This window comes from Dreissena polymorpha, chromosome 7 (assembly GCF_020536995.1).
Source record: "Dreissena polymorpha isolate Duluth1 chromosome 7, UMN_Dpol_1.0, whole genome shotgun sequence".
Taxonomy (NCBI): Eukaryota; Metazoa; Mollusca; class Bivalvia; order Myida; family Dreissenidae; genus Dreissena; species Dreissena polymorpha.
This window is the reverse complement of record NC_068361.1, coordinates 54689100-54709419: the sequence shown is the minus strand read 5'-3', so window position 1 is coordinate 54709419 and position 20320 is coordinate 54689100. Positions and strand designations below refer to the sequence as shown.

Below are 20320 nucleotides of genomic sequence, written 5' to 3'. Positions count from 1 at the left end.
TCAGAGTGGTTTCTTCGTCCAGGATGAAACAATTTTTAATAACTTTGCAGCAATAACAAGATACAGACATGGAACCAGGTCGATAGACCGAAGATCACGATAACATTTTCATATCAAAGTTTCAAATACATTTAATAAGAACTCAACGCTTTTGTCCGATCTTAAGCTCGTAAGACTGTATATACGGGGTATATTTTACTGTTTGTTTAATTTAATCATTACAATTAGATGCTGCATCTACATTAGATACGGGTTTCATGACATGTTTTCCATGCGTGTAGGTTTATTACTAAAATATATCTGACACGTCCCATTACATATCGCAACAAAGTACAAGGAACAGTACAAACTGTCAACGTACACTTATAAGTACAGTGAACAAAACAATGCAGGGCAGTTCGGTGAAGTGTAATGCAGTATACAACAGCACCGCGGTGTGACACGTAAGGGATGGTTTGGTATGGTGTGGTGTGTTACGTTACGATATTGTATTAATGTACATGGACAACAAAGCATACATAATAAGACAGAACCACGTATCCGATATAATTGTAACAATTTATTATATTATTATATTGAAAGGGACTCACACCCACAAGAATAAACACAAATAAATATCTAAATCTACGCAGTTGAGCACAGAGTCACGCATCGACTGGTAAGCCGTCTATCGGACAGATTCTGGACGAGTTTTCCAGCCACATATCGATACATTTACAGTGGAACACATGACGACACGGAAGGAACTTCCGGTTCTCTCCAACGACGTAAGGGTCCATGCAAACTGCGCAGATATCGCCGGCAGTTTCCGCACTGACAGTGTCCGTTTGAAAGCAGCTGAGCAACGACTTGTTGATAGTCCTGGGCGCCACTGTATCATCCAGTCGGAGTAAGATCTCATAGTCCTCGGGGGTCAGTTCCCGGTGCTGAATGTTAATTAAGCTGCTGATAAGGTCTGTGGCCAAGTCCTGAGAGGCGTTCGTTTCAACAAGGGCGTGGCGTAGGTTTTGTACAGGGGCGGGGCGGCGGTTCAATGATGAGTCAGACGTTTTCAATCGCGATTTTGAGTCTGTGGTGGAATTAGCATTCTTATTTACTATCGAGTAATTTTTCTTTTGAGAAGGAAGATGTAGATAAAGTCGCTTTTCTTCAAGGTTTATTAATTTAAATAGTCTATGATGAATATATAATTTCGTTCTACCTTTGTTATTTTTCAGAGTATAACAATGCTTGTCCTTCACTTGTCTAGCGGCCTTTCTAACCTTTCTGTCCCTATCTCGCCGTAACACTTTGGCACATTTGGAAGCATTTTCATCGGACACTGGGAAATCTTGCACATCGAGATTCCTGCATTTCTCGAGAGTTTCCTCCATAGCGCCCAGGTCTCGCTCGATGGCGCGCAATATCCGGTGTTCCTCTTCCGGGTCTATCATCTCAGGTCGACAAGGCCTCGGGAACAGCGACATGTTAAACCCTAAATCCGCGAGCGGTACTGGCTTCCATTTCTTTTTCTTACCTGCGCTGGGGTCTTCACCTTTCTGTTGACTTGTCGACTCGGATATAGGCTGAACGAGTTGAGGTAGATGAGTCGCCGGTGGGCAAGATGTCGCACTGGTATCTGTTTAAACATAAAAATACGAACGTTGCCTTAAGCAAAACAACATTATACTTATCATATGCGCTTTATAACATGTTGCTTACATGCAATCAAATTGTTATTGTTATAGATACTTAAAGACCAAGTGTATTAAACGTTGAACAATTGCTTATTATCGTGCCATCAAAGATTTACTGGGGACAGCGCCAAAGTCACTTAAGCCTTCTAATCTGACAGTATAATGCATTAACACAATGAGCGTTTGTCCTTCGCTTGTGCATGAATCAATTTTATACACTGTCTTACTTTTTTGAGTCTGAAAACACACCGATCTACACTCAATCGTATTTCAACGCAACACTTCTGTATTAATCATTTGTTTGAAATAATTTCCTGTAATCATGCATTGAAACATTCAATCTGTAATTGGTTAGCGGAACAATTGCCATGCACGTTCAAGTGGAAATTTGAAATATGTTTCCACTGTTTGATAAAACATGTTTTTATCGAAATTCAAATTGGTTTTATTATTGGTTCGGATTCGAACTAAAGGGTGTGGGTGGGCAATAAGAACAAACCTCAACGTAGTATGCATTTGAGCACGTGCGCATGCAACATGAGCTGCACGTGCAACATATGCAATACTGTTGGATATATATATTGTGATCCAGCAGTATTGTCGATTGACCAAATACATCTATCTGCTACAGAACCTACATTTGTTAAGTTCGTTGTATTATGTATTCTATGTAATAGTAAAGCATACACTCACCTGTTTGTTGTTTTAATGCCCCACTATTTGACATTAATTTCTCACAGCAGCTCGTCGATCCTAGGTGATCCTTCTTTAGTTTAAGTTGTCTATCTGTTTTCAAATCAAATATTGTGAATCTATCTTCAGTATGCCTCAGGCTCAATTCAAGAGAAAGGCTCGGGAACTGTACTGCACAGCACATTATTATGACTCAATGACAAACGTTTCTGTAAGCTCTCTAGCCGCCCAAGGCGGTCTGTCAATCTATTTCACAACATGACGAGTATAATACGATTATATTGCACAACCAGCTGTCAATATCACCGGGTAATGTTACTATATTAAGACGGCTATTTTAAATGTCGAGTTTTCATTGGGTATAAGTCAACGGAATCTAAATATAGTAAAGGGAAATTCCAACGTGTTACACTACGACATTCTCCGGGGAGAGTTATCGTTCCCTGCTCTCACATGTAAGTGCAAAACATTATGGTTAATGGCGAAAGTAAATTACTATCAGCATCCTGTAGTAAGTTAACCATACTTTGTTGCAAATTTTGTATTTGTTCAAATATAATTGACATAGTTAAGCATTGCAAATGTTGTTATTCGATTACGTGAAAAAAATCCAAAGGGAACAAGTTTTTCGAATGTTTCTAATTCGGATATTACAAACAAGAAATGCAAAATTATACTAATAAGTAATTAGCCTCATTTATATAAAAGTTTTGCATTTCTTGTTTTTAATATATTTTATCTGAGCCAACATTGACCGATCACATGTGTTGGACGTGTGGCCAGGCCAATTCACTGAAATTTCACCAAAAAAAAATCTTATAAAATATATATATGAATATATCGCCCATATCATTATGTCATAAAAAAAATCTGATAAAATATTTATGTTCATATATATTACATCAGAATTTTGTGTTGGTCCAAGTGATGAAAAATGTTGTTTATGACATATTGATAGTGTTTCAGTGAATTGGCCATGCACCCAACACCTGTGTGACTGATAGAGACAACCACAATTGCTCATTGTCAGCTCTGGTTGGCATGTCATGATGATATTAAAAAAAAACATGTGAACACTTAAGAAGCTGCATTATTTGCCAATATTGAACATTGGTCAAGACAATTTACTTGAAATTTTGTCTGTATGATATCACAGGTGGTTAGCGTGTGGCTATAATATTAATTAGTGAAAACATCATTTTGAATGATAAATAATCATATTATAACGAAAAATTAACTTTTCTGAAAAAAAAGATTCGCTATCAAATATATATATATAACAAGGTATGCAACTCAAAATCACCCGAATACAGGGTGCATCACTTTAAACAGCCATTACTTCATCAATTTTGCAGCGATTTTCATGAACCCGGTCTAATTCAACGCAGAAATAAATTTCCTTTCTGGAAATGTATATATCTTGTTATATTTCTATACATGCTGGGTCGAATTTTAAGAAATAACACGATACAAAAATCGCTTGACCCAGTTGACAATGATCAGACAGTATTCATGAATGAAATCTCCAGTTGTAAAGACACACCTTCGCATTGGACCAATGAAATCACTCATGTGTTTAAAATGTCAGTTAGTTGAAATGTATGTAAACAAAGGTTTAAAAACGGCGCTGGACAGTTAGTTTTGATGCATAATGTAACGACAAGCACGGTAATAATGTTTTTTCATACGTTTTATTGAATTATGGTATCGAGGTTCATGAACTTTGCAGGGAAGATGCCCTTTACTCTGTGAAGATTTCAGTCTTAAATACTGCCTGTCATTAGTGTGAACTGGGTCATGCGAGTTGTGTATCGTGTTATTTCTTAAAAGTTGACCCAGCATTTGTAAAAATATTGCAAGACATACATTTCCAGAAAGGCAATTCATTTCTGCGTTGAATAAGACAGAGATCGTGAAAATCGCTGCACAATTGATGAAGATATTGCTGTTCAAAGCGATGCACCCCGTTTTCAGGTGATTTTGAGTTGCATACCTTGTTATATAATATTTGATAGTGAAATTATTTTTTTTCAGAAAAGTTAATTTTTCGTTATAATATGATTATTTATCATGCAAAATGATGTTTTCACTTATTAATATCATAGCCACACGCTAACCACCTGTGTATGATATCACACACAACACAGCTGTTTCTATACTTGGTCATGTGGGTTCAAAAACTAGATCATCAGTATGTCAACTTGAAATACCTTAACAACATTAAGATTTTTTCCCAATCATCAATCACAATTATTGTGTTCTATTGGTATCAATGTTGAGCTTGAAAATGTTACCAGTCCATTTAAACCAAAACTGCCAGAGAGTGGGGCAGTTTTTCTTGTGTGTGACTTAATGAAACAAGCAGGAAAGCACTTCTTTAACCCAATCATCATGCAACATGCTCAGAAGTTTTTATATTATCTTAAATTTCTATGGAGTGTGTCGAAACATTTTGTGATGAGATACCGGGCTGTCATAAGGCGATGCTGTTTTCCTGGTATGACATATAAGACAAGTATGTGTACCAGCATTTATTTTATGATTCAAGTGGTTGCCAAATCTTTTAATCAATGGTTAATATAACTACAGAAAAACATATCCATTACATTATGTGATTTAACACACAATACAATATATTAAAACTAAAAAATGCTTAAATTAATGGTTTTAAGCACATTTCAGAAACAATTCACCAAATCAATATACAGATCTGATAATCACCTAAAAACTAGCCACAGTTTGAAAGTATTTCGAAAAGTAAACCTTACTAGAACTACTTTATCTAACTTGGAACAATTTGCATATTCTTTTTTATCTTACCTGAGCTCAACGTGCTCATGGTGAGCTTTTGTGATCACCATTTTTGTCCGTTGTGCGTAGTCCATCATCTGTTGTGCGTCGTCAACATTTACCTTGTTAACACTCTAGAGGCCACATTTTTTTTCCAATCTTCATGAATCAGCTCGCACTTTTTCAGAATAGTGTAGTTCCATGAATGCCGGACAAAAACCCTCCCAGATAGAAATCCTCCCGTCAGTTTTATAGGGGCCAGACAAAAACCCTCCCATGAAAAAACGGGGCCGGACAAAAACCCTCCCATGAAAAAAAGGGTGTGGACAAAAGCCCTCCCTTGAAATCTGAGCCAAGAATTCAAGTACCAATGGTTAATTTATACATTTTTAATCCGAAATCGGAAGCTTCATCACTTCGACGTGGAACTGGTCTCCCTCATGGTTGTTACTTGTGGTGGAGTTGATAATGCACATTAGAAAAGCGGTATGTATACAGTTAATTGATACACATTTTCTTCTTTCAAGTTCACACCCCTGAAAACGCAATACACACAATGGGTAAATTTTTCGGATTAATGAATGCAACACTGTTTGAAACAATTACATTTGTCGGTGTTTAATTGCTTTCACGGGAGGGCTTTTGTCCGCCCCCGTTTTTTTAATTGGAGGGTATTTGTCTGCCCCTGTTTTTTCATGGGAGGATTTTTGTCCACCCCCCTATGAAAATGACGGGTGGGTTTTTGTTCGAGAGGGGTTTTGTCTGTATTCCTAGTTCCATATGGTCTCAGGTGAGCGCCTTAGGGCTCATGGCCCTCTTGTTTCAAATTGGTTTGTTTCTCAGAATGTAACATCATAGTTGCTAGAATGACCTTTTTATTCCTCTATCAGGTATTTTTTTCATGAGGTTTAGGAACTATGTTTGTTCAATTATTTTGTGTTTTGTTTAATTGTTCAATTATTTCTTAATTTTTTACTTTCTGAACTTTGGATTGTTGCTTAACTTCTGCCAAGTTGAACAAAATGTCAAATGGAATGCTGTTTCATTGGCTACTTAAATCCAAATGGACCAACTTAATCAGTTTAAAATTTTTAGAACTTATATTCATTGACATTATCTAACAGGAGATACAAAAGAAAGGTACAAGAGAAATGTGGCTATTAAAATTTACTTCAGATTATAATATCAATGTATGGCATATTATTATATTTATTTATCCAGAAAATCTGTTGGTGATTAATCCAGTAAAACAACAGGAACAGTTTCATTTGAATGTTATTTGACCTTTCATCCAATATACTTGGTATTTCAGGGGCTGTCATTGGAATCTCTCTGTAAGATCGAAAAATAATTCACAAGTGACGAAATTAACTTTGTATAGACAGCCTCTTTTACAGAAGGGAAAGCCAGCTACTGGTTTATTGGGTTGCTCCAGTAGAGTTTTCCCCCATTAAAATATTCTTAAGTTAAACTATGTAACCACTGGTATATGTTCTGTTTTAGAAAAATTGTCAATTACCATAAGTTTGTCATAAACCTTTGCTTAGAAACTAAATATTTACGTTTCATATTAAACTTTTATTCTTTTGAATTCCTCGTTCTCAGAATAGTTTAGTTCTCATGAGCACCTTTTGTTGTAATTATGGGAAAAAAACCTGAAAATATATTTGAATATTTGTGTTTTCATATTTGAATATTAGATTATGTACCCCTAGATCAAAAATATCAGAATTTTTATTCTTTTGAATTCCTCGTTTTCAGAATAGTTTAGTTCTCATGAGCACCTTTTGTTGTAATTATGGGGAAAAACCCTGAAATTATATTTGAATATTTGTGTTTTCATATTTGAATATTGGATTATGTACCCCTAGATCAAAAATGTCAGAACTTTTGAACGTCCCAAATATTATTTTGTTTTCAAATTGCGTTAAATAAAAATCACAACCAAAAAGTATCCTTCTCTGCATAAGTGAAGAAGTGGGATAAAGCAATTATTATTGCAAAACAATAATTTTTCATTCATTATGTATATTGAATAATTGCTTTTATTTGTGGTTATCATAGTTTATAAATCGTACATACATGCAATATTTGTTCAGCTCCAAACATTAGTTTGTCATTCATATAAAAAAACATGAATAAAACAAGCAATCAAGTTCTAGTTTGGAATTAACTCCATTCATTGCATAAAAATTGTTTGTTCTGTAAAAAAGTGGAAATCATAGGAAAACATGTACGTCCGTCAGCATCACGAAAAGCTATAAGTGTGGGTATATTGATTGCTGTATTATAAAATTGTAGCACATTGATATGTAAGATCTCAGTGAGTTATTGTCAAAAAGTTTCATAAAGCAAAACATCAAAATGTTGTATCAATATCGCAAATTATGTCAAGTGAATATTTTCTCTGAACAATAGAAACCATTATTCATAAATGAGTTTTTGTTCAGACTAGTCAACGTGTGGCCCCCCTGTATAATCCTGCCCTTGGAAATCATGTAATTTGGCTGCTTTTTTAACCCTTTGCATGCTGGGAAATTTGTTGTATGCTAAAATGTCGTGTGCTGAATTTCTAAAATAATCATTTTTTCACTTTTTTCAAAGACCTATATCAGAATAGCAAACAGTTTGGATCCTGATCAGACGCCACATTTTGTGGCGTCTGATCTGGATCCAAACTGTTTGCAAAGGCCTTTAAAATTCGGTTCCAGCGCTAAAAGGGTTAAACTACCTCTTAAAATGAACAGCTTTATCATGGGAGGTAGGGCTGATCTAGTTGATAATTAGAAATCAATTAGCCACTGCAGGCAAGTGTCATAAATAACAATTATTTGCTTTTCAAAATTCAATGATTTGAATATATATTAGGGATTCAAATATTCGTCCGGTTTTGGAATATTTGTTTTGATTGCTTCCTACTTATTATATCTATTGACAATCTGTAATCTCTTTCCTGGTCCAAGCAAAGGCCTCATGGTTTGTAACATAATCAAAGGACAGAATATCGTTTGTTTCCATTATGAATGCAAGTGTATTTCATAATGTTGTGTGCACTGCTAGTCTTTTTGACCCTCACCCCCCCTGCGTTTTGGAATAGTTTCAGGAAATACTTCAGCTGACAGGCGGTGGCTATGACAGAAGTCTGATGACCTTCAAAGTCTACATGGACATGTGTGAAGGTTGAACCATCAGCATTTTTTGGACCATTCATTTAGTTTTCATTTGCTTCATTATAAAAGTAGATACATATGTCTTTGAGAAACATTGTCTGGGATTATTCAATTCATTTGATTATTTCCATATGCAAAGCACACCACATGTCAATAATTTACACCCAAGTACCTGAATATAGTCTATTCAGCCTCATGTGTGAAGTGCCAATTAAGGGAAGTGGTCAAAATGGCTGCATAAGACAGGTGGCTGCTAAAAGCAGATGACCTCTTTTAGATGGTTAGTTTGCTGATAGTATCATCGCCATCCATATAGACAAACACAAAGATCATTAACACTGATAATCTTTTAATGTCAAATGTTAAATATTACTTTCAACATTAATATACATCTTCATTTGTATATTATACTTGCATTTACATATAGTTAATGAACTATATCAAAGATAATGTTTAGCTTAGCAAAGGTAGGGGGCATTTTCTTTTTATGGTCTTCATTGAAACCTTGGGCACTCTGCCTGTTCAGATCAATTAAGTGTCTTAGGGTCTCAGGTGTGAGCATATTACCTGTTCAGATCAATTTAGTGTCTAAGGGTTTCAGGTGTGAGCACATTACCTGTTCATATCAGTTTAGTGTCTGAGGGTATCAGGTGTGAGCACACCACCTGTTAAGATCAATTTAGTGTCTTAGGGTCTCAGATGTGAGCCAACACCCTGTTCAGATCAATTTAGTGTCTTAGGGTCTCAGGTGTGAGCACACAACCTGTTCAGATCAATTTAGTGTCTTAGGGTCTCAGATGTGAGCCAACACCCTGTTCTGATCAGTTTAGTGTCTCAGGGTCTCAGGTGTGAGCACATTACATGTTCAGATCAGTTTAGTGTCTTAGGGTCTCAGGTGTGAGCACACTACCTGTTCAGATCAATTTAGTGTCTTAGGGTCTCAGGTGTGAGCGAACACCCTGTTCAGATCAATTTAGTGTCTTAGGGTCTCAGGTGTGAGCACACTACCTGTTCAGATCAATTTAGTGTCTTAGGGTCTCAGGTGTAAGGGAACACCCTGTTCAGATCAGTTTAGTGTCTCAGTGGCTCAGGTGTGAGCACATTACCTGTTCAGATTAATTTAGTGTCTTAGGGTCTCAGGTGTGAGCGAACACCCTGTTCAGATCAATTTAGTGTCTTAGGGTCTCAGGTGTGAGCGAACACCCTGTTCAGATCAGTTTAGTGTCTCAGGGTCTCAGGTGTGAGCACATTACCTGTGCAGATCATTTTAGTGTCTTAGAGTCTCAGGTGTGAGCGAAAACCTTGTACAGATCAGTTTAGAGTCTCAGGGTCTCAGATGTGAGCTAACACCCAATTCAGATAAATTTAGTGTCTCAGGTGTGAGCGAACACCCTGCTCAGATCAATTTAGTGTCTTGGGTCTCGGGTGTGAGCACATTACCTGTTCAGATCAGTTCAGTGTCTTAGGGTCTCAGGTTTGAGCAAACACCTTGTTCAGATCAGTTTAGTGTCTTAGGGTCTCAGGTGTGAGCACACTACCTGTTCAGATCAATTTAGTGTCTTAAGGTCTCAGGTGTGAGCAAACACCCTGTTCAGATCAGTTTAGTATATTAGGCCAAGGGTCTCAGGTGTAAGGGAACACCCTGCTCAGATCAATTTAGTGTATTGGGTCTCGGGTGTGAGCACATTACCTGTTCAGATCAATTTAGTGTCTTAGGGTCTCAGGCGTGAGCACAATACCTGTTCAGATCAGTCCAGTGTCTTAGGGTCTCAGGTGTGAGCGAACACCCTGTACAGATCAATTTAGTGTCTTAGGATCTCAGGTGTGAGCACACTACCTGTTCAGATCAATTTAGTGTCTTAGGGTCTCAGGTGTGAGCACACTACCTGTTCAGATCAATTTAGTGTCTTGGGTCTCAGGTGTGAGCACACTACCTGTTCAGATCAGTTCAGTGTCTTAGGGTCTTAGGTGTGAGGGAACACTCTGTTCAGAGCAATTTAGTGTCTTAGGGTCTCAGGTGTGAGGGAACACCTTGTTCAGATCAGTTTAGTCTCTCAATGTTTCATGTGTGAGCACACTACCTGTTCAGATCAGTTTAGTGTCTTAGGGTCTCAGGTGTGAGGGAACACCCTGTTCAGATCAATTTAGTGTCTTAGGGTCTCAGGTGTGAGCACACTACCTGTTCAGATCAGTTTAGTGTCTTAGGGTCTCAGGTGTGAGCGAACACCCTGTTCAGATCAGGTTAGTGTCTTAGGGTCTCAGATGTGAGCGAACACCCTGTTCAGATCAGTTTAGTGTCTTAGGGTCTCAGATGTGAGCGAACAACCTGTTAAGGTCAGTTCAGTTTCTTATGGTCTCAGGTGTGAGCAAACACCCTGTTCAGATCAATTTAGTGTCTTAGGGTCTCAGGTGTGAGCACACTACCTGTTCAGATCAGTTTAGTGTCTTAGGGTCTCAGGTGTGAGCGAACAACCTGTTCAGATCAGTTTAGTGTCTTAGGCTCTCAGATGTGAGCGAACATCCTGTTAAGGTCAGTTTAGTTTCTTAGGGTCTCAGGTGTGAGCAAACACCCTGTTCAGATCAATTTAGTGTCTTAGGGTCTCAGGTGTGAGCACACTACCTGTTCAGATCAGTTTAGTGTTTTAGGGTCTCAGGTGTGAGCAAACACCCTGTTCAGATCAGTTCAGTGTCTTAGGGTCTCAGGTGTGAGGGAACACGCTGTTCAGATCATTTTAGTGTCTTAGGGTCTAAAGTGTGAGGGAACACCCTGTTTAGATCAGTTTAGTGTCTTAGGTGTGAGCACACTACCTGTTCAGATCAATTAAGTGTCTTAGGGTCTCAGGTGTGAGCACACTACCTGTTCAGATCAATTTAGTGTCTTAGGGTCTAAGGTGTGAGGGAACACCTTGTTCAGATCAATTTAGTGTCTTGGGTCTCGGGTGTGAGCACATTACCTGTTCAGATCAGTTCAGTGTCTTAGGGTCTCAGGTGTGAGCAAACACCTTGTTCAGATCAGTTTAGTGTCTTAGGGTCTCAGGTGTGAGCACACTACCTGTTCAGATCAATTTAGTTTCTTGGGGTCTCAGGTGTGAGCAAACACCCTGTTCAGATCAGTTTAGTGTCTTCGGGTCTCAGGTGTGAGCACACTACCTGTTCAGATCAATTTAGTGTCTTAAGGTCTCAGGTGTGACTACCTGTTCAGATCAATTTAGTGTCTTGGGTCTCAGGTGTGAGCACACTACCTGTTCAGATCAATTAAGTGTCTTAGGGTCTAAGGTGTGAGGGAACACCCTGTTCAGATCAGTTTAGTGTCTTAGGGTCTCAGGTGTGAGGGAACACCCTGTTCAGTTTAGTTTAGTGTCTCAGGTGTGAGGGAACACCCTGTTCAGATCAGTTTAGTGTCTTAGGGTCTCAGATGTGAGCGAACACCCTGTTCAGATCAATTGAGTGTCTTAGGATCTCAGATGTGAGCACACTACCTGTTCAGATCAATTAAGTGTCTTAGGGTCTCAGGTGTGAGCAAACACCCTGTTCAGATCAGTTCAGTGTCTTAGGGTCTCAGGTGTGAGGGAACACACTGTTCAGATCAATTTAGTGTCTTAGGGTCTCAGGTGTGAGCAAACACCCTGTTCAGATCAGTTTAGTGCCTCCGGGTCTCAGGTGTGAGCACACTACATGTTCAGATCAATTTAGTGTCTTAGGGTCTCAGGTGTGAGGGAACAGCCTGTTCAGATCAATTTAGTGTCTTAGGGTCTCAGGTGTGAGCACACTACCTGTTTAGATCAATTTAGTGTCTAAGGGTCTCAGGTGTGAGGGAACACCATGTTCAGATCAGTTTAGTGTCTTAGGGTCTCAGGTGTAAGCGAACACCCTGTTCAGATCAGTTCAGTGTCTTAGGGGCTCAGGTGTGAGCGAACATCCTGTTCAGATCAATTTAGTGTCTTATGGTATCAGGTGTGAGCACACTACCTGTTCATTTCAGTCCAGTGTCTTAGGGTCTCAGGTGTGAGCACACTACCTGTTCAGATCAGTTCAGTGTCTTAGGGTCTCAGGTGTGAGCAAACACCTTGTTCAGATCAATTTAGTGTCTTAGGGTCTCATGTGTGAGTGAACACCCTGTTCAGATCAGTTTAGTGTCTCAGGGTCTCAGGTGTGAGCACACTACCTGTTCAGATCAATTAAGTGTCTTAGGGTCTCAGGTGTGAGAGAACACCCTGTTCATATCAATTTAGTGTCTTAGGGTCTCAGGTGTGAGCACACTACCTGTTCAGATCAATTTAGTGTCTTAGGGTCTCAGGTGTGAGAGAACACCCTGTTCATATCAATTAAGTGTCTTAGGGTCTCAGGTGTGAGCACACTACCTGTTCAGATCAATTTAGTGTCTTAGGGTCTCAGGTGTGAGCACACTACCTGTTCAGATCAATTTAGTGTCTTAGGGTCTCAGGTGTGAGCACACTACCTGTTCAGATCAATTTAGTGTCTTAGGATCTCAGGTGTGAGGGAACACCCTGTTCAGATCAATTTAGTGTCTCAGGGTCTCAGGTGTGAGCACACTACCTGTTCAGATCAGTTTAGTGTCTTAGGGTCTCAGGTGTGAGGGAACACCCTGTTCAGATCAGTTTAGTGTCTTAGGGTCTCAGGTGTGAGCACATTACCTGTTCAGATCAATTTAGTGTCTTAGGGTCTAAGGTGTGAAGGGAACACCCTGTTCAGATCAATTTAGTGTTTTAGGGTCTCAGGTGTGAGCACACTACCTGTTCAGATCAATTTAGTGTGTTAGGGTCTCAGGTGTGAGGGAACACCCTGTTCAGATCAATTGAGTGTCTCAGGGTCTCAGGTGTGACCACACTACCTGTTCATATCAATTCAGTGTCTTAGGGTCTCAGGTGTGACCACACTACCTGTTCAGATCAATTTAGTGTCTTAGGGTCTCAGGTGTGAGGGAACACCCTGTTCAGATCAGTTTAGTGTCTTAGGGTCTCAGGTGTGACGAACGCCCTGTTCAGATCAATTTAGTGTCTTAGGGTCTCAGGTGTAAGCAAACACCCTGTTCAGATTAGTTTAGTGTCTTAGGGCCTCAGGTGTGAGCGAACACCCTGTTCAGATCAATTTAGTGTCTTAGGGTCTCAGGTGTGAGCACACTACCTGCTCAGATCAATTTAGTGTCTTAGGGTCTTAGGTGTGAGCAAACACCCTGTACAGATCAGTTCAGTGTCTTAGGGGCTCAGGTGTTAGCAAATCTGTTCAGATCAATTTAGTGTCTTAGGGTCTCAGGTATGAGCACACTACCTGTTCAGATCAGTCCAGTGTCTTAGGGTCTTAGGTGTAAGCACACTACCTGTTCAGATCAGTTCAGTGTCTTAGGGTCTCAGGTTTGAGCACACTACCTGTTCAGATCAATTTAGTGTCTTAGGGTCTCAGGTGTGAGGGAATTTAATACCCTGTTCAGATCAATTTAGTGTCTTAGGGTCTCAGGTGTGAGCACACTACCTGTTCAGATCAGTCCAGTGTCTTAGGGTCTCAGGTGTTAGCGAACACCCTGTTCAGATCAATTATAGTGACTTAGCGTCTCTAGTGTGAGCGAACACCCTGTTCAGATCAATTAAGTGTCTTAGGGTCTCAGGTGTGAGCGAACACCCTGTTCATATCAATTTAGTGTCTTAGGGCCTCAGGTGTGAGCGAACACCCTGTTCAGATCAATTTAGTGTCTTAGGGTCTCAGGTGTGAGCACACTACCTGCTCAGATAAATTTGGTGTCTTAGGGTCTCAGGTGTGAGCACACTACCTGTTCAGATCAATTTAGTGTCTTAGGGTCTCAGGTGTGAGCACACTACCTGTTCAGATCAGTCCAGTGTCTTAGGGTCTCACGTGTGAGCACACTACCTGTTCAGTGTCTTAGGGTCTCAGGTGTGAGCAAACACCCTGTTCAGATCAATTTAGTGTCTTAGGGTCTCAGGTGTGAGCGAACACCCTGTTCAGATCAATTTAGTGTCTTAGGATCTCAGATGTGAGCACACTACCTGTTCAGATCAATTAAGTGTCTTAGGGTCTCAGATGTGAGCAAACACCCTGTTCAAATCAGTTCAGTGTCTTAGGGTCTCAGGTGTGAGGGAACACATTGTTCAGATCAATTTAGTGTCTTAGGGTCTCAGGTGTGAGCAAACACCCTGTTCAGATCAGTTTAGTGCCTCAGGGTCTCAGGTGTGAGCACACTACCTGTTCAGATCAATTAAGTGTCTTAGGGTCTCGGGTGTGAGGGAACAGCCTGTTCAGATCAATTTAGTGTCTTAGGGTCTCATGTGTGAGCACACTACCTTTTCAGATCAATTTAGTGTCTAAGGGTCTCAGGTGTGAGGGAACACCATGTTCAGATCAGTTTAGTGTCTTAGGGTCTCAGGTGTAAGCGAACACCCTGTTCAGATCAGTTCAGTGTCTTAGGGCCTCAGGTGTGAGCGAACACCCTGTTCAGATCAATTTAGTGTCTTATGGTATCAGGTGTGAGCACACTACCTGTTCATTTCAGTCCAGTGTCTTAGGGTCTCAGGTGTGAGCACACTACCTGTTCAGATCAGTTCAGTGTCTTAGGGTCTCAGGTGTGAGCAAACACCTTGTTCAGATCAATTTAGTGTCTTAGGGTCTCATGTGTGAGCGAACATCCTGTTCAGATCAGTTTAGTGTCTCAGGGTCTTAGGTGTGAGCACACTACCTGTTCAGATCAATTTAGTGTCTTAGGGTCTCAGGTGTGAGAGAACACCCTGTTCATTTCAATTTAGTGTCTTAGGGTCTCAGGTGTGAGCACACTACCTGTTCAGATCAATTTAGTGTCTTAGGGTCTCAGGTGTGAGAGAACACCCTGTTCATATCAATTTAGTGTCTTAGGGTCTCAGGTGTGAGCACACTACCTGTTCAGATCAATTTAGTGTCGTAGGGTCTCAGGTGTGAGCACACTACCTGTTCAGATCAATTAGTGTCTTAGGATCTCAGGTGTGAGGGAACACCCTGTTCAGATCAATTTAGTGTCTCAGGGTCTCAGGTGTGAGCACACTACCTGTTCAGATCAGTTTAGTGTCTTAGGGTCTCAGGTGTGAGGGAACACCCTGTTCAGATCAGTTTAGTGTCTTAGGGTCTCAGGTGTGAGGGAACACGCTGTTCAGATCAATTTAGTGTCTTAGGGTCTAAGGTGTGAGGGAACACCCTGTTCAGATCAATTTAGTGTCTTAGGGTCTCAGGTGTGAGCACACTACCTGTTCAGATCAATTTAGTGTGTTAGGGTCTCAGGTGTGAGGGAACACCCTGTTCAGATCAATTTAGTGTCTTAGGGTCTAAGGTGTGAGGGAACACCCTGTTCAGATCAGTTTAGTGTCTTAGGGTCTTAGGTGTGAGGGAACACCCTGTTCAGATCAGTTTAGTGTCTTAGGGTCTCAGGTGTTAGCGAACACCCTGTTCAGATCAGTTAAGTGTCTTAGGGTCTCAGATGTGAGCGAGCACCCTGTTCAGATCAATTTAGTGTCTTAGGGTCTAAGGTGTGAGCACACTACCTGTTCAGATCAATTTAGTGTCTTAGGGTCAAAGGTGTGAGGGAACACCCTGTTCAGATCAGTTTAGTGTCTTAGGGTTTCAAGTGTGAGGAAACACCCTGTTCAGATCAGTTTAGTGTCTTAAGGTCTCATGTGTTAGCGAACACCCTGTTCAGATCAGTTTAGAGTCTCAGGTGTGAGCAAACACCCTGTTCAGATCAATTTAGTGTCTTAGGGTCTCAGGTGTGAGCAAACACCCTGTTCAGATCAATTTAGTGTCTTAGGGTCTCAGGTGTGAGCACACTACCTGTTCAGATCAATTGAGTGTCTTAGGGTCTCAGGTGTGAGCACAATACCTGTTCAGATCAATTTAGTGTCTTAGGGTCTCAGGTGTGAGGGAACACCCTGTTCGGATCAATTTAGTGTGTTAGGGTCTGAGTTGTAAGCAAACACCCTGTTCAGATCAGTTCAGTGTCTTAGGGCCTCAGGTGTGAGCGAACACCCTGTTCAGATCAATTTAGTGTCTTAGGGTCTCAGGTGTGAGCACACTACCTGCTCAGAAAAATTTGGTGTCTTAGGGTCTCAGGTGTGAGCACACTACCTGTTCAGATCAATTTAGTGTCTTAGGGTCTCAGGTGTGAGCACACTACCTGTTCAGATCAGTCCAGTGTCTTAGGGTCTCACGTGTGAGCACACTACCTGTTCAGTGTCTTAGGGTCTCCGGTGTGAGCAAACACCCTGTTCAGATCAATTTAGTGTCTTATGGTCTCAGGTGTGAGCGAACACCCTGTTAAGATCAGTTTAGTGTCTCAGGGTGTCAGGTGTGAGCAAACTACCTGTTCAGATCAATTTAGTGTCTTAGGATCTAAGGTGTGAGGGAACACCCTGTTCAGATCAATTAAGTGCCATAGGGTCTCAGGTGTGAGCACACTACCTGTTCAGATCAATTTAGTGTCTTAGGGTCTCAGGTGTGAGGGAACACCCTGTTCAGATCAGTTTAGTGTCGTAGGGTCTCAGGTGTGACGAACACCCTGTTCAGATCGATTTAGTGTCTTAGGGTCTCAGGTGTAAGCGAACACCCTGTTCAGATTAGTTTAGTGTCTTAGGGCCTCAGGTGTGAGCTAACCCTGTTCAGATCAATTTAGTGTCTTAGGGTCTCAGGTGTGAGCACACTACCTGCTCAGATCAATTTAGTGTCTTAGGGTCTTAGGTGTGAGCAAACACCCTGTACAGATCAGTTCAGTGTCTTAGGGGCTCAGGTGTTAGCAAATCTGTTCAGATCAATTTAGTGTCTTAGGGTCTCAGGTATGAGCACACTACCTGTTCAGATCAGTCCAGTGTCTTAGGGTCTTAGGTGTATGCACACAACCTGTTCAGATCAGTTCAGTGTCTTAGGGTCTCAGGTTTGAGCAAACATCCTGATCAGATCAATTTAGTGTCTTAGGGTCCCAGGTGTGAGGCAATTTAATACCCTGTTCAGATCAATTTAGTGTCTTAGGGTTTCAGGTGTGAGCGCACTACCTGTTCAGATCAGTCCAGTGTCTTAGGGTCTCAGGTGTTAGCGAACACCCTGTTCAGATCAATTATAGTGACTTAGGGTCTCTAGTGTGAGCGAACACCCTGTTCAGATCAATTAAGTGTCTTAGGGTCTCAGGTGTGAGCGAACACCCTGTTCAGATCAATTTAGTGTCTTAGGGCCTCACATGTGAGCACACTACCTGTTCAGATCAATTTAGTGTCTTAGGGTCTCAGGTGTGAGCACACTACCTGCTCAGATCAGTTTAGTGTCTTAGGGTCTCTTTGTAAATTATGCCATGACAAGACGTTAAGAAATGCAAGCATATTGTAATGATTGTTTCTGTTTTTTAGATAAAGGCTGGTGGAACGTTAAGTGTCATGCATGCAAGCAACTTTCAGTGGTCTTTCTTTCTGGTCATGCAAGCAGAAACAAACCCCGTGATCTCGTGCTGCCGGTGTCTGTTGGGGACTCCTTCAGCCAAGAAACTCTCCACAAGTACCTACACACTATCAAGTTGGAGGGCTACCAGAGCGACTCGTATGTCAACCTGCAAAACACTCCACCAAATTCTGCATTTATCAGAGTCTATTTTAAACATGATGTTTGTTTCTCATTTGAGCTATTGAATTTGTTTGTAATGAATAAACCACATATACCAACTGTTTGGTTTCAAAACAATATAATTGACAGGGACCTTAACTTATAAGCGGCAAGAGGGTTGCTACTCAAATTTAAATTCTCCCTTGTGATTTAGTAAGGTCATACACGTGTAATTACATAGGTTTAGCACTAATATAATGGTATGTTTTCAGATGCAGGGTCAAGACTAAATATTTTACTAATTAAATGATAATAATGTAAAAAGTCAAGCCTGAAAGGGTATAAAACTGGAATAAAAATCTTTTTTTTGCAAAAATAGTTTATTTAAAACAAAGCACCAGTAATGGCTAGGTAATAACCGTTTAGAAATATTACTGAAATGATACTGTGAAGATACATACTCTATATGTATTTGAGATTTAACTTCTACCCCCTCACCATCTTGTATGTTCCTCCTGCAGGGTGATCCTGGCCCTGTCGGCTGACGACGGATCCACCGTGTACTTCAAAGTTACAGAGGGGCTTGTTCTTCCCGAGCCACCAGAAATGACGGATTGGAAGAAGTACAGGTGAATATCCACTAGCATGACATTTCTTTGATGTCAGACTGTAATAAAACTATTCAATAGAACAATAACATGTCTGTAATGAGTGTGTTTATGTTTTAAACTGGCAAGTCTTGAGTGTATGTAAGCTGTATGTGTATAATGCTTATGTTTATAGAATATTTATATGGTATATGTGTATTGTATAATTTTTATATGTATAGTAGATTGATTTCATACAGACGTATTGTACATGTATAGTGTGCATGTATACAGTTCATGTGTATTGTACAGATGTACATGTATAGTGTGCATGTATACAGTTCATGTGTATTGTACAGATGTACATGTATAGTGTGCATGTATACAGTTCATGTGTATTGTACAGATGTACATGTATAGTGTGCATGTATACAGTTCATGTGTATTGTACAGATGTACATGTATAGTGTGCATGTTTACAGTTCATGTGTATTGTACAGATGAACATGTATAGTGTGCATGTATACAGTTCATGTGTATTGTACAGATGTACATGTATAGTGTACATGTATACAGTTCATGTATATTGTACAGATGTACATGTATAGTGTGCATGTATACAGTACATGTGTATTGTACAGATGTACATGTATAGTGTGCATGTATACAGTTCATGTGTATTGTACAGATGTACATGTATAGTGTGCATGTTTACAGTTTATGTGTATTGTACAGATGTACATGTATAGTGTGCATGTATACAGTTCATGTGTATTGTACAGATGTACATGTATAGTGTGCATGTATATGGAACATTTATATTGAACATGTATACAGTTCATGTGCATTGTACAGATGAACATGTGTAATGTGCATGTATGAAGTTCATGTGTATTGTACAGCTGTAGTGTACAAGTGTACATCTTGTGTTTCAGACGGGAAGAGCGACTTAATCTTCAGAGACAGCATGTGACCTTACAGCGCCAACAGTATACTGAGTACCAGCAAAAGCAGCAGCAGCAACACAAACAGCAACAGGCCCCTGAACACAGCCTCCACACAGATGTTCCTTGAACTTTTTTATTTTATTGTATGTTTGTGATATTAAGGTTTTATTAAACTACATCATTTTTTTCAAATATTTAGTTTTATTCTTATTTCTTGGTAACTAAAATATCAAAAGTATAAACAGTTTTTGAAGTTGTATTAAACGTGAAATTTGCAATAACAGCTTTTGCGAATTGTTTCTTTCTGGAAACTTATAACACTTCTACCTCTTTCAATGACTTTTGGTCGAAATTTTATAATTCTGCATGGCTACTGTCACTTGGCAGACCAATACTGTGACATAATCATGTATGCCATATATGAATAGGTCAACACAATAGCATTTATGCTGAGTTCAGAGTTCAAATATTATTTTACTGAAAAGGGATTGAAATTACCCATGATAAATGTATACCAGGCTATGTAGGCGTCAATAGTTGATGTGATTATGAATATGGTATCTTAGTTTCATTGCTAGCGCAGTTAAAATCTGGACTACAAGACAAGAAAGTTTTAACATGTTGGTGCTGGTGACGATTTTCCCCATGGGATGATGAGTACCTTTCATTTAATATTTATGGTAGACCCAATAAATGTACATGTGTATTTCGTACTCACAAAGTAAAAGGAAGCAATGAAAATCGTATTGAATAATTGAGAGGAAGCATTTAATGTCAAATTGCTCATTAAACCTGTGGGAAGATCCCATCAATCTCATTCACCGTCTTGATTTATTACATGTTGGCATTTATATTATGTTTTGTCTTAGGAAAAACAAGAC

General features: G+C 39.8%; 2 protein-coding genes across 2 annotated transcripts; one reads left to right on the top strand and one right to left on the bottom strand.

Moving 5' to 3' along the window:
- Nucleotides 1-544: 544 nt before the first annotated feature.
- Nucleotides 545-2682, bottom strand: LOC127838326 (uncharacterized). Its single transcript, XM_052366023.1, has 2 exons — nucleotides 2370-2682; nucleotides 545-1618 (listed from the first exon to the last, which is right to left on the bottom strand). The coding sequence occupies exons 1-2, from the start codon at nucleotides 2551-2553 to the stop codon at nucleotides 645-647; spliced, it is 1158 nt and encodes a 385-aa protein (XP_052221983.1). The 5' UTR covers nucleotides 2554-2682; the 3' UTR covers nucleotides 545-644.
- An 84-nt stretch (nucleotides 2683-2766) lies between these two features.
- Nucleotides 2767-19631, top strand: LOC127838338 (tRNA-splicing endonuclease subunit Sen15-like). The gene is made up of 5 exons (XM_052366044.1): nucleotides 2767-2824; nucleotides 8257-8338; nucleotides 17716-17902; nucleotides 18427-18534; nucleotides 19428-19631. Exons 2-5 carry the CDS (start codon nucleotides 8305-8307, stop codon nucleotides 19564-19566), a joined length of 468 nt encoding a protein of 155 aa, XP_052222004.1. The 5' UTR covers nucleotides 2767-2824; nucleotides 8257-8304; the 3' UTR covers nucleotides 19567-19631.
- The last annotated feature ends 689 nt before the right edge of the window (nucleotides 19632-20320 follow it).